This window comes from Octodon degus, unplaced genomic scaffold (genome assembly GCF_000260255.1).
Source record: "Octodon degus isolate 3935 unplaced genomic scaffold, OctDeg1.0 scaffold00163, whole genome shotgun sequence".
Taxonomy (NCBI): Eukaryota; Metazoa; Chordata; class Mammalia; order Rodentia; family Octodontidae; genus Octodon; species Octodon degus.
This window is the reverse complement of record NW_004524739.1, coordinates 299,393-312,710: the sequence shown is the minus strand read 5'-3', so window position 1 is coordinate 312,710 and position 13,318 is coordinate 299,393. Positions and strand designations below refer to the sequence as shown.

General features: G+C 42.4%; 1 protein-coding gene across 2 annotated transcripts in view; it reads right to left on the bottom strand.

The window, feature by feature from the left end:
• Dhdds (dehydrodolichyl diphosphate synthase subunit) overlaps positions 1-13,318 on the bottom strand; it is a 37,572-nt gene that overhangs the window by 12,150 nt on the left and 12,104 nt on the right. For both annotated transcript variants that reach the window (XM_004642841.2, XM_004642840.2), the window contains exons 5-8: positions 12,470-12,586; positions 10,711-10,812; positions 4,580-4,694; positions 1,265-1,372 (exon numbers count right to left, since the gene is read on the bottom strand). In XM_004642841.2, the coding sequence (XP_004642898.1) occupies positions 1,265-1,372; positions 4,580-4,694; positions 10,711-10,812; positions 12,470-12,586 (442 nt within the window). The remainder of the gene's footprint in view (positions 1-1,264; positions 1,373-4,579; positions 4,695-10,710; positions 10,813-12,469; positions 12,587-13,318) is intronic.

The window sequence follows — 13,318 nt, the reverse complement described above, 5'->3', positions numbered from 1 at the left end:
AAAAAAAAAAAAAAAAAGAAGAAGAACAAGGACTAGGGAGATAGCTTAGAGGCATAAGTGCCTGTCTGGCAAGCACAAGGTGAATCCTATCCATGCCATGCCAGCCCCAGAACTGGGCGCGGTGGCATATGCCTGTAATTGTAGCACTGGGAAGGCTAAGACAGAAGGATCACTACAAGTCTAAACTGCAGAGCAAGACTCTGTATCAAGAAAATAAATTAAAATAAAAAGAAAAGAGAAAGAATGAACAGGCCAAGTGTGGTGGCATACACCTGCACTCGAATCTGAGGAGGATTTGCCTTGAGTTTAAAGCCACTCTGGGCTACACAGTGAGTTCAAGATAGCCTGAACTACAAAGTGAGACCCTGTCTCAAAAAATTAACAAAACAAAACAAAAACAACCATCTCCTTGATAAGGCTTTTTCTGAGTCTTTAGCAGATTAAAGGATTATACTCCCATCTTTCCTTTTTTCCCTCCCTTTGGTACTAGGGATTAATTCCAGAACCTTCACATTGAGCTAATCTCTAGCCCATTTTTCTTTTCTTTCTTTCTTTTTTTTTTTTTCCTCTTTCGCTTCTCTTTTTTGACAGCATATCACTTTGTAGTCAAGGCTGGCCTTCAACTTACTATGTAGCCCAGACTGACACTGAACTCACAGGGATCCTCCTGCCTAAACCTCCTGATTGCTGTGATTACAAGTGTGTGTTACCCTGCCCAGCTTTATTTATTTTTTAGGTTGAGACAGGGTCATATTAAGTCACTAAACTGCTTAGGTTGGACTAGAACTTATGATCCTTCTACTTCTGCCTCCCATAGGGCTGGGATTACCTGCATTCACCAATATGCCCCGCAACACTCTCATCTGTCATTGGTTTTATGTCCTTGACTTGGTCATTCCTCTTTGTTTTAAATTTATTATTATTTTTTTTAATGTATTTGGTACAGGGTTGCACTATGCAGCAGCTTGGGACTCAAAATGATCCTCCTGTTTTCAACCTTCCCAGAACTGGAATTACAGGTTATGTGCCACTACACCAAGCACTCACTGGGTTCTTGGGAGCATTCGATGAGACTGCATTCAATGAGACTCTGTGAGTAACACAGTCAGTCCCCAACACACAGCAAATGCTTTGCAAGTGGTGCTACTATCATCCCTGTCATCATGACCATGCTTATCAAGAAGCACCTGCTATACAGCAAGGTGGATGATCCAAGCAAGTTCTTTTTTTATACCATCCAGTCAAGTTGCCCTTGAGCTCTTACCTGAAGCACGCTGTGGTTCATCTGGTACTGCAGGACGGCCTCACAGAGGTTCCAAAATGTGTATTCTGGCCATAGAATAGGCTGGAACACTAGGCAGGAATGAGAGGTCTGAGAAAAATAGAGAAGGAAGAAGGTATATAGTTTAGTAACATGTTTCTGGGCCACACTGCTGGCCAGTTCTCCAATGGAGCAGGACGAATCACAGAAAAGAGATAGCACAGGCATCCTGTGCTGCAGGTGCTTCTATGGCCAGCCCTGATTCCCTCACTGATGGTGGAGGGGTCACCAGGGGCAGCTAGATCGATCACGTCTGTGGAAAATCCAAACTAAAATGAGACTAGATCATTATTTCCACCAGGACTTTTCTCAGAGCCAATTTTAGGACTATGAAGTAACATCTGGATTATGTTATTGCCTGTTGGCCCTTCAAGGTCATGTGAGAGACACAGGTGATAAAAGTTAGCAATGAACAAATAGTAGTTGCTATTGTTATTTTTAAGTAGCAGCAATAGGGCACTGTGATAAGTTTATGGGTTCTGGAGCCATAGTCCCTAGTTCTGAATTCTGGCTCTATAATTTACCATCTATTTGACTTGGGGTAAGTTGTTTAACCTTTTTAGGCCTTACTTTCCTTAAGTATAAACTGGGTAATACTTTTTAGGGCATTATGAATATCAAATGTACACAAAGTGGAACACAGCAGAGTGAGTCTGAATAATAATCATAGATTCCTTTTGGAATGATTTTTGGGCCAGTGCCAGGGATCAAACTCAGGGCTTCACTCATATGAGCAAACTGAGTTATAGCCTCAGCCTCTGGGACACCAGTGATAGTCACTGTTGGATACTATTAGTGGTAAGGAACTCAATGCCTCATGGAAGGTAATCTTTGTTGTCAGAGAACTTGCTGTGCTAAACCAGTATCACCTTCCCACAATTCCCAGCAAGGGAATTTTTTCTGAGTTAAGTTTTTTTCAAGTGACATTCTTTCAAATATTTGAAGGCTAGATTAGAATTCCCATTATCTGTTCCTAAGGTTGTAATGACTTGTTCAGTTTGTTTTCTCTGGAGGGATCGCTTCTGACTTGGTCACTGCCATATTTATGGCACAAAGAAGGAACCTCAGTATTTTTTTCTAAAATAAAGAATTTCAGGGGCTGGAGAGATGGCTCAGTGGTCTAAAGCACCTACTTGGAACAAGCGTGGCAAAGCACAGGGACCGCGGTTCGATCCTCCAGCACCACATGCCAGCGAGCCGCGCCCCCTGGTGGGCTGAGCTGGTCACACACACACACACACACACACACACACACACACACACATTAAATGTTAAAAAAATAAATAAATAAAAATAAAAAAAAGAACAGGAAAAGTTTAAAAAAAAAAATAAAAAATAAAAAAAATAAAAGAATTTCAGGGCCGGGGAGATGGCTTAGTGGAATAAGTGCTTCCTTGGCAAGTGCAAAGGTCTGAGTTCAAGCCCCGGTTCTTTCAAAAACAAACAAACAAATAAATAAATAAAATAAAGAACTTCTTCCAGATCACTAGTCTCTGTTCTTTCTGAGACATGAGATTCCTTGCTATCTAAGTTGCCTTTTCCAGAAAGTCCTCTAGTTTACCAATGTAGTTTGTTATGGTTTGTGCCTAGTTGTCCCCTCAGCCTCGTGCAATCATTGGGGCAGGCTTCTAGAGTCTGTGATTAATTCATGACCCAATGCTGGGATTAAGGCGTGAGTGCTACGCCCACCCCTGGAACAGATAGCCTGAATACAATATAAGGAAGAGAGGCTTGCTAGCTGCTGCAGCCGCTACTCCTTCCTTTGCTATTTTCCCACTGTCATGAACGGCTGCCCTCTGCCATGTGCCACTCTGCCTTCAAGCCAGCCAAACAGACTGAAACCTCCACTAACTGTGAGCTAAATAAACCTTTCTTTCCTTTTCGGTGTTGGGTATTTTGTCCCAGCAATGACAGAAAAGTAACCAAGACACAGTCTCCTTAATGTCCAAAGTAAACTTTCCCAAATATAACTGAGCAGCAGAGTGAGTCACATTACCACAGAATACAATCAGGTATAGTGGTGCACTTCTGTAATCCCAGCACTTAGGAGGCTGAGTCAGCAGCCACTACAAATTTGAGGCCAGCCTGGGCTACATAGTGAGTTCAATGACAGCCTGAACAACACAGCAAGACCCAGTCTCAAAAACAAAAAAAAAAAAACCTCTCCCCAAAAAAGAACCACTTGGTATATACCACACTTCCTTCAATGCAGCCAAAACTGAAAGTATCTTCAGTTGCTAACTATTAGTTCGTTTTTAAAACTGTGGTCCATTGAAACTTAAGACTTCCAAGGTAAGTCTCCCACCAACCTCTTCTTCTCATTACTGGCACTGGAGACTGAAAGAATCCAGAGGTTAGCACTGAGCTATAGTCCCAGACCTTTTTTATTTTGAGACAAAGTATTACAAAATTGCTAAATTGTCCAGGTTGGGCTTGACTTGCAATCCTCCTGCTTCAGCTAACCAAAGAGCTAGGATTACAGAATTAGTCACTATTCCTGGCTACAGCTCTTCTTTTTGTTTTTCCGGTTTTTTTTAAGACAGGTTCTCACACTGCAGGCTGGCCTTGAGCTCACAGTGATCCTCCTGCCTCAGTTTCCTGAGAGACAGGATTACGGGTATGTACCACCATGCCTACCTTCTGGCTAACTTCTTATATAAGGAATTTCTCCTGTCATGTGTCATCCAGGGGTCAGAGAAACAGGAAATATAGAGATTTTTAAGCAAAACCAAACTTCATTAAGTATGAACTTATAGAGACAACCTACCCTGGCGTAACTGAGCTAAGAGCAAGCCCCTGAGGTTGTACAAGTAATTTAGTTCTCTGATATGCCATACATAAATAGCAGTCCTTTTTCTGAATGAGAGGCTAGTAACTGGAAGGAAGGATCCAGCCCTGATGTGCTATGGTAGTTGGCACCATGGTTGGAGAGCTTTGATTTAAACTCTAAGTTTGATGTCCTGTAATTTTTTTTTTTTTTTTTTGTCTTTTTGAGTCAGAGTCTCGCTATTCAGCTCAGGCTGTCCTTGAATTCACTAGGTAGCTTGTGCTCATCTTAAATTTGTAATTATCCTCTTGCTTCAGCTTCCCAAGTGCTGGGATTACAGGGAGGGAAAACAATTGTTATCTCCAGATTTTAGCCCCTTGCCCCAAGTTCTTTGGTTTCAGCATAGTTGAGAGCTGGGATGAACCACTTTGTGGGTACAGCCAGCAGTGTTCAGCCTGACAAAACATCACAATGTTTTCGAAAGCACCTACCTGCCAGAGCAAGAAGTCGCTCAGCCGTACTTCTCCAGAAGTCCGTATCAGGATGTCAGGATGAGGAGAGTGGTGGGTGTACAGACACTTATCTAGCAGACACTCTGAGATATCACTAGAGTAAGCAGAGATGAAGAGAAGCATTTGTCTCTCTACTCCTTTGGCGAACGAACGATCACACATAACGCATCTCAACAGAACAGCATGAAATATACTCACCAATACTACTTGGTGCAGAGAAGACCCTCTATAAATGCATTTGTTAAATTCACAAATGATTTTTTGGGGGGCAGAACCGGGGACTTAACTCAGGCCCTTGCGCTTGCCAGGGAAGAGCGCTTATTCCACTGAGCCATCTCCCCGGCCCCTCACAAATGATTTTTTTTTTTTTTTAATTTTATTTATTTGTGTGTGTGTGTGTGTGTGCGCGCGCAGCTCAGCCCACCAGGGGGCGGGCTGGCTGGCATGTGGTGCTGGGGGATTGAACTGTGGTCCCTGGGCTTTGCTAAGCTTGTTCTAAGTAGGTGCTTTAGACCACTGAGCCATCTCACCAGCCCCCAAATGATTTTTTAAAATTTAATTTTCTTGGCTTTTTGCAGTCCTTGGACTGAATCTGGGACCTCAAACATGCGAGGTAATTGCTCTACCATTAAGCTACATCCCTAGTCTCAGGAATGATTTTAAATTTTACAACTGTATAAGGTACTCCCATATTTGTTTTATAGATAAAAGAAGAGAGGCTCACAAAAGATAAATAATTTCCCCAAGGTCATATACGTGCATGCCAAAAACCACAGGCACCATGATAGTGTGTTGTTCCTATTCTGGATTCCAACCCCCAAACCTGGTAGTACACACTTATGATCCTTACTTTATTATGAGCAATGAAATCATAACTGATAAAATCTTAGCCCCACACCTACTTAATAATTAGAGCCAATAACTATTAGTTATTAACTCTCAGTGTTATGATGCTTTCTTGTTAATTTTAACTTTCCTGTGCTACAATCAGTACACCACAATGACTGAGAACACAGAGCTTGGCATTAAGTTCACCAACTATGTGAACTCAGACAAGTTACTTTCCCTCTGTCTCAATATTTTGATCTTTAAAATGGGGACAAAAATAGTATTAACAGTACCACACAAGGTCCAATGATTAAATGTATATGGAATTCTTAGTAAATGACTCACCTAAAGTCAATACATGCTGGAAGTCACTATTGTTATTATTGTTACTACTGTTTTATAAGGAAGTCAGACACCTACAGGAGACCTGTTAAGTGACCTGTTCAATATATACAGTGAAATCTTATTGCTTATAACAAGACTCAATCTTACTGCTTCAGTAACTCTAAAAGTCACAAAACAATCTACCAATTTGTGAGAGAAAAAAACATGCCCTGGAAGAAAACAAAAGGAGCTAAATGGTGCTGACACAATAGGAAAGTTCAGCTACTAAGTGGAGCCTAACTGTAATAAGTGACTGGCTGATATAAATGCAGACTTGCCTAAAGTTGAATGATGTATAGAGTACTGCCTCAGGCCTCATGGCCCCATCCTGGGCTGCATATCAAAATGCAGGTGATGGTGGGTTGAGACATCAGCCTCTTGACCCTGGTAACCCTGCTCAGCCCACACGCTGCCTACATGAGAACCCCACAGAGGCAAGCTATTAAATGAAGCAAGGCAGAGAAGAAGGATAAGGAAAAACTTCTGGACAAGTAGGAGGGAAGGTCAGTGGACACCACATTGAGGACTGAGGGTAAAGTATGCTGCGTTATCATCAAGATCAGAGTTCTAGTCCTGGACATGAATGCAGATTAAGTCTGCTTCTTAAAGAGTTTGCCTGTTTATGCTTGCTTTGACCACAAACGCATATTCCTTTTTAATAGATTTAAACATGTAAAAGATTATTTAAAACATAGTATAAACCACAATACAATAAATATGAAATTACTCCCAAGCTAAAAATTAGAAAATTACCAAGAACTTATATTTACTTATATACCCCTATTCTACCTCCCCGATTGTCCCCATTCCTAATCCCTTCATCAGTAACCTAAGTTTTTCCCCACCAGCTAATTTTCGGACAACGTAACACATCTGTTTATATCATGCGGCTCCTGCTACCACATGTCCGTGCTTCAGTCTGTGCTTCTCTCGGACCAGTACCAAACTCTGTCCTCTCCTGGATTCTGTAACACTGACTCTCAGGTCTTCTAACTTTCTGATTGTTCACTCTTTATTTCTATAAGGCTCATTCCATTTGACTTAGCCAGTAAAGGCAATTTTTCAAAATTCTATCTTACACCCTTTCTTCTCCCAAAAACTCTCCTTAGTGTCCTCATGTCTTCCTTGCCAAGCCCTCTCCTTTTGAACGGTTGACCTGACATTTCTGTTCAGCAAGAGATCTAAAACCTAAGGGTGGGCTGGTGAGATGGCTCAGTGGTCTAAGGCACCTACTTGGAACAAGCTTGGCAAAGCATCAAGGGACCGCGGTTCAATCCCCCAGCACCACATGCCAGCCAGCCCCGCCCCCTGGTGGGCTGAGCTGGCCACACACACACACACACACACACACACACACAAATAAATAAATAAAATTTTTTAAAAAAATAAATAAATAAAACCTAAGGGCTGGCAAAATAGCTCAGCAGATTAAAGTGCCTGCAAACAGGCACGGGGGCTGGGAGTTCAATCCCTGGGCCTGCCATGCCAGCCCTGCCCCCTGAGCGTGCTGAGAGGGCAATTGAGACTGGGCGTGGTGGCACACACTTGTAATCCTAGCTCTTGGGAGGCTGTAACAGGCCAATCACTACGATCACTATGAGTCTAATGTAGTAGTGAAACCCTGAACACCCTTCCCTAAAATACAAAAAAAGGAGCGATCTAAAACCTAACTTCTGGCTCTGTTCCTTAGAGTGGATCCCAAGCACAGTGAAGAGCACTCCTAAAAACACTGGAGTCACTCTCAATACATCCTTCCCCTGTTAGTTCACTGAGCTTTTTTTTTTTTTTTTTTGAGACAGGGTCTCACTATGCAGTTTGTGGTACCCAGGGATTGAACTCACAACCTTGTGCTTTCCAGGCAAGCACTTTTTCCACTGAGCTATCTCCTCGGCCCTCACTATGCAGTTTGGGCTGGCCTTGTGCTCACTTTTGTAGCCCCCATGCTGGTCTTGAACTCACAGCAATCCTCCTGTATCAACCTTCCAAGCGCTGGGATTACAAGTGTGTGCCACCATGCCCCGTTCACTGAGCCCTCTTGCTTTCATCTGCTTCGTAGTTCCTGAAGCAATTCTGTTCTATCCATTGTAGCACCAGCACCATAATCCAGGGCTTTCTTTCAGCTATTCTACTTGAACTATTCAATAGTCTTTCTGTAACCAATGAGGTCCTCACATTCTTGTTACATTTCCTAATTCCTGCTTAGGTTACTGCACTTACCTATTCCTGGGGGGTGGGGGAGAGTCTTCCCTACAGGTCCCTTTCTCTTACTGTACATGCACCCACGTCTTTACAGTACTTATTATCATTATACAAGATTCTTTTCCCCCCCAGCACTGGGGATCAAACTCAGGAACTTGTGCTTGCCAGGCAGGTATTTATGCTGCTGAGCTCTCTCCCCGGCCTCTTATCACCATTATAATTTTATGCTTTTTCTTTTTTTTTTTTAGTACTGGAAATCAAACTCAGGACTTTACACTTGCCAGGCAGGTGCTTATGCCTCTAAGCTACATACCTGGTCCAATGCTTTTTCTTAAAGTGGTACTGAGGATCAAATCCAGGTCCTTTGGACACACTAGGCAAGCACTCTATGACCAAGCTGTGTCTCTTTTTATTTTTTTATCTAAGACAAGTTGTGCATGCTGGCCTTGAATTTTCAATCCTCCTGCCTAAAGTTTCTGTGTGCTGGGATTACATGTATGTGCTACAATGCATGGTTTATGCTATTTGTATAATTTCAACATGTTTTTTTCTACCAGAGATCCATGAAGCAGAAAACACGTATTCGTATTCTAACCACTGTATCACCTTATGGATAGGAGGGTGACTACCAATAGACAGTACTTTAAAATATTTGTTGCAAGAATGATTGACTGGGGCTGGCGAGATAGCTCAGTGGACTAAGTGTCTGTCTAGTCTAGCTCAGGGGACTGGGGTTCGATTCCTGGTACCACATGCTGCACCAGCTCCACCCCAGGTGGACTGAGCTGGTGACTGAGTCCAGGCATGGTGACCCATACAGGTAATCACAGCACAGGGGAGGCTGAAAACAGGAGGATCACTATGTGTCTGAGCCGCATAGTGAGACCCTGTACCAAATACATAAAATAAATAAATAAATAAATGATTGACTGGATGAACTAAATGGGACAGAAATGATCACTCAGCCGTTGGAAGAGGAAAGACATTCATAAAATTGTCTTTAAGGGGGCCAGGGAGATAGCTCAGTAGAATAAATGCGTGCCTGACAAGTACAAGGTCCTGAGTTCAATCGTTGGTACTGCGAAAAAAAAAAAATTGTCTTTAAGCTTTAAGGGCTGGCCAGCAGACTAAAGTGCCTGCTTAGGCAGAGCACAGTGGCTGAGGGTCAATCCCAGGGCGCACAGAGACAGCGATTTGAGACTGGGCATGGTAGCATGCACCTGTAATCTCAGTCCTTGAGAGGCTGAAAACAAGAGAATCACTACATGTCCAATCTACATAGTGAGACCCTGTAGACCATGCAGACCCGTACCAAATACAATTAAAAAAAAAAAAGTCTTTAAGACTATCTTACTTTTCCATTTTCACCAAATAACTTAGTGCTTTTTTTCTGCAGTGCTAGAGATCAAACCCAGGCTTTGCATATGCAAACAGAGAGAGAGGGAGAGAGAGAGAGAAAGAAAGAAGAAATCAGATCTCACATAACAGAGATAAAAAAGAAGAATTCTGGAATCACACATCTTTAAATAATGAGCCCCACAATGGCAGTTACTAGTGAAGATCTTGGGTAAGTTATTAAGTGCGCTCAGTTTTCTCATCTATAAAATGGACAAAAGACTTCAATCTCTCATACAAAAATGACTCAATAAAATACAGAACATCAAACAGTGCCTAGGTTATTTTTTGCTCATTATTTTATGATTGCTATTATTAATTTACTAGTATTATTACTAAAGGTTACACTAGTAATAACATAAAAGGGCAAAACAGATACATTGCCTCCCAGTTTTAACTATTAGGGTTCCACTTTACTGGTAATGACTAAAATTTTTCTTTGGGGCCCAGGAGATAGCTCAGTTGAGTAAGTGCTTCTGGCAAGTGCAAGGGCCTGAGTTCAATCCCCAGTTCTGCCAAAATAAATAAATAAATAAATAATCCCCCCCCCCTTTTTTGAAAAATACTTTAGTCTTTTTTGTGTGTGTGGTAGGAATAAAACTCAGGACCTTGCACTTGCAAGGCAGTCAATGTAACTGCTGAGCTATATCCCTAGCTCCTAAAAAATACCTAAATCTTTTGTGAAACTATAACATGATTTTTTGTTTTTCTTTTTGAGACAGGGTCTCACTACACAGTTCAGGCTGGCTTTGAACTCACTTTGTAGCCCAGGCTGGTCTCAAACTCTCAATGATCTTCCTGCCTCAACTTCTCAAATGTAGGATTACAAGCATGGACCACCATACCTGAAAATATGATATATCTATAAGTGTCTCCCACGGGCCAGGGAGAGAGCTCAGCCTGCCTGGCAAGTGCAAGATCCCCAGTACCACATGCTAGCCTGTGCTGAGCTGGCCACTGAAACTGGGCATGGTGGCGCACATCTGTAATCCCAGCACTGGGTAGGCTGAGACAGGAGGATCATGAATCTACAAATCTGAGCTCTGTAACAAAACCCTGTACCAGATACATAAATAAATCTCTCAGCAACAAAACGCAGCCCTAAGAAAAGTCATCTTTGTGCTTGGCATGAGGTGGGGTGCTATGGTTTGCTGTACAACTCTTCCCCTATCAATTACCATAGGAAACAACTCAGAGGGGCCCAGGAGATGGCTCAGTGGAATAAGTACTTCCCTGGCAAACGCAAAGGCCTGAGTTCAATCCCTGGTTCCAACAACAAAAAAAAAAGAAACAACTCAGAATACCTTGGATCCAACAGGCCTTGCTCCACTCCCCAGGCCATCTCTCTCACAGCATTGGTGATCTCATGACGGGATGTGTACGCAAAGCACACATTCAGGAAACACCTGAGAGGGAAGAATGGAACGATTTATCGAAGAGGCATGGGGACCGAAGACCAGAGTCCTTGATTACAGAGCAGTCCCTTCCTGGAAGGATGCACACACTAAATGTTAACTGTTTATATTTCTAAAAGATGAGATTAAAAAAATAAATAAATGGGCTGGTGAGATGGCTCAGTGGTCTAAAGCACCTACTTAGAACAAGCTCGGCAAAGCACAGGGACCGCGGTTCAATCCCCCAGCACCACATGCCAGCCAGCCCGCCCCCTGGTGGGCTGAGTTGGCCACACACACACACACACACACACACACACACAAATAAAATTTAAAAAATAAATAAATAAAATAAAAAAATAAAAGATGATATTATGGATTTCTTGTTATTTTTAAGATTTTTTGAAAGAAACGTGCTATTAATTTTATAGTGTGACAAATACTGTACTAAACAGGTTTCCTTGTCTTCCTGGTCCTTGTCTGCCACTCCCCTTCTAGTGTTAACCAGTTTACAGAGGATGTGAGTCCGCTGTGAAGCCAGCACGCACAAAGGAGGCCTGAATAAAACCAATTCAAGGTCAAGCACATATTATATTTTAATGCTACATACAGTCAAATTTGGATTACTCTGCCGTGCTGGCCCCGCCCCCAGGGTGCACTTGAGACTGGGCATGGTGACGCACGCTTGTAATCCCAGCTCTTCGGAGACTGTTCACAGGCAGATCACTATGCGTCTGATCTAGTAGTGAGACCCTGAATACCCTGTAGACCCTTTCCTAAAATACAAAAAAAACAAGGATTACTGAATTCCATTCCTTTCTGCATTTGTGTAATCTTCCACAGCCATGGTGTCCTGTGGGTTAAAAGGGTAGAGTAGTAGAAAAATAATTTCACAGAGGAATGTTTTCAAAAAACCCAAGATGGCTGGGGAGATAGCTCAGTAGAATAAGCGCTTGCCTGGCAAGCGCAAGGGCCTGAGTTCAATCCCTGGTTCCAACAAAAACAAAACCAAACAAAAAAACCCAAGATGGCTACAACATTTCCATCTGAACCTTTGTCAAGTTTAAAAAAATATGAATGTATGTGTATACAACTTTGGGATGGGGTGGGAAAAGATGAGAAAGTGTGTCTATATTTCTGTTTTGTTTTTATAAGACAGCATCTCACTATGTAGTTTGGGCTGGCCTTGAACTATGTATTCCAACCTGGGCGGCTCTAATTCACGGTGACCCCCCCAGCCTTAGCCTACCAAGTACTGGGATTACAAGTGTGCACCACTAGGCTTGGCAAGAAAGTGTGTCTATATTTGAATAAACACAGATATAACATGGTAGTGCAAGAGCTCTAATCTGCCCTGTAAAAAGGAGGAAGTCTATAAGCATCCCAAACAACATCCTCTAAGTGCTGACCTGGATAGCTCAAGATCCTAAGTTCGATTCCTGGCACCAAAAATAAACCAAACAACATCCTCAATGCCCATTATACAAAATGCAGGACAAGGAAAATTCAGAATGGTTCCCTTTTTTTTTTGCAGAACTGGGGATTGAACTCAGGCCCTTGCGCTTGCCAGGGAAGCGCTTATTCTACTGAGCCATCTCCCCGGCCCCAGAATGGTTCCCTAAAACTAGTAAGGAGTCAAAGATTGATAGAGGGAAGTCTGGAGACTTACTTATTGTAGTTCTTAGTGGCTCGTACAGCTTGCGCAATCAATTCCTGGAGGTCCAAGGGCAGTAAGTGCAGATCTCCCAGGACCCGGATGCATACCCCATATTTCTGCAGTTTCTCTCTGGTTAGGAAAATGAAAACAGTATTGGGACACTGTTGGAGAGAAAAAGATGCTCAGATAAGAAGTAACCACCAGTTTTTGAGAACTTTCCTATGTCTGGCACTGTATTATTCACGCTATTTCCCTGTTCCCCTTCACAGTTCTGAAAGTTTATTATACACTGAGCTCAGAGAGGACAGGATAGTCAGATAGGAATTAAGATCATACTATCAAAAAAAAAAAATCATACTGTCTTCACATTCTGGGTCTGGATTAAACCTCAAGTCTGTCTGCCTTGAAAAATCTAAGCTCTTGCCATGTGTGATGGTATATGCCTATAATCCCAGCACTTCAGAGGCTGAGGCAGGAGGACTGCCTGAGCATGAGGCCAGCTGGGGCTACACAATGAGGCACTGTCTCCAAAACAAAACAAAGAACAACACAGCCCCTACACTCTAATTACACATTATACCACTGTAAGTGTCCTTGCTGCTGGGATGCATTCCATATATTCTTTATTGTTTTTCCTGTTTTGACAAGCAAGTAAACTGCCCAAAGGCAGAAGTTATATTATTTTTGTTCTGTTCCAATAATGATGATAGCTAAGGATTACACTGATACCTCTTCAAGGAGTCTCTTACGCATCATTCCATCCCACCAAGACTGCAGGGGGAGCTTAATGACGGCATAGTATCTCTGTGCAATAGAAAATGACTTCCTTCTCTTCCCAGGCCATAATTTACTGGTTCTGGG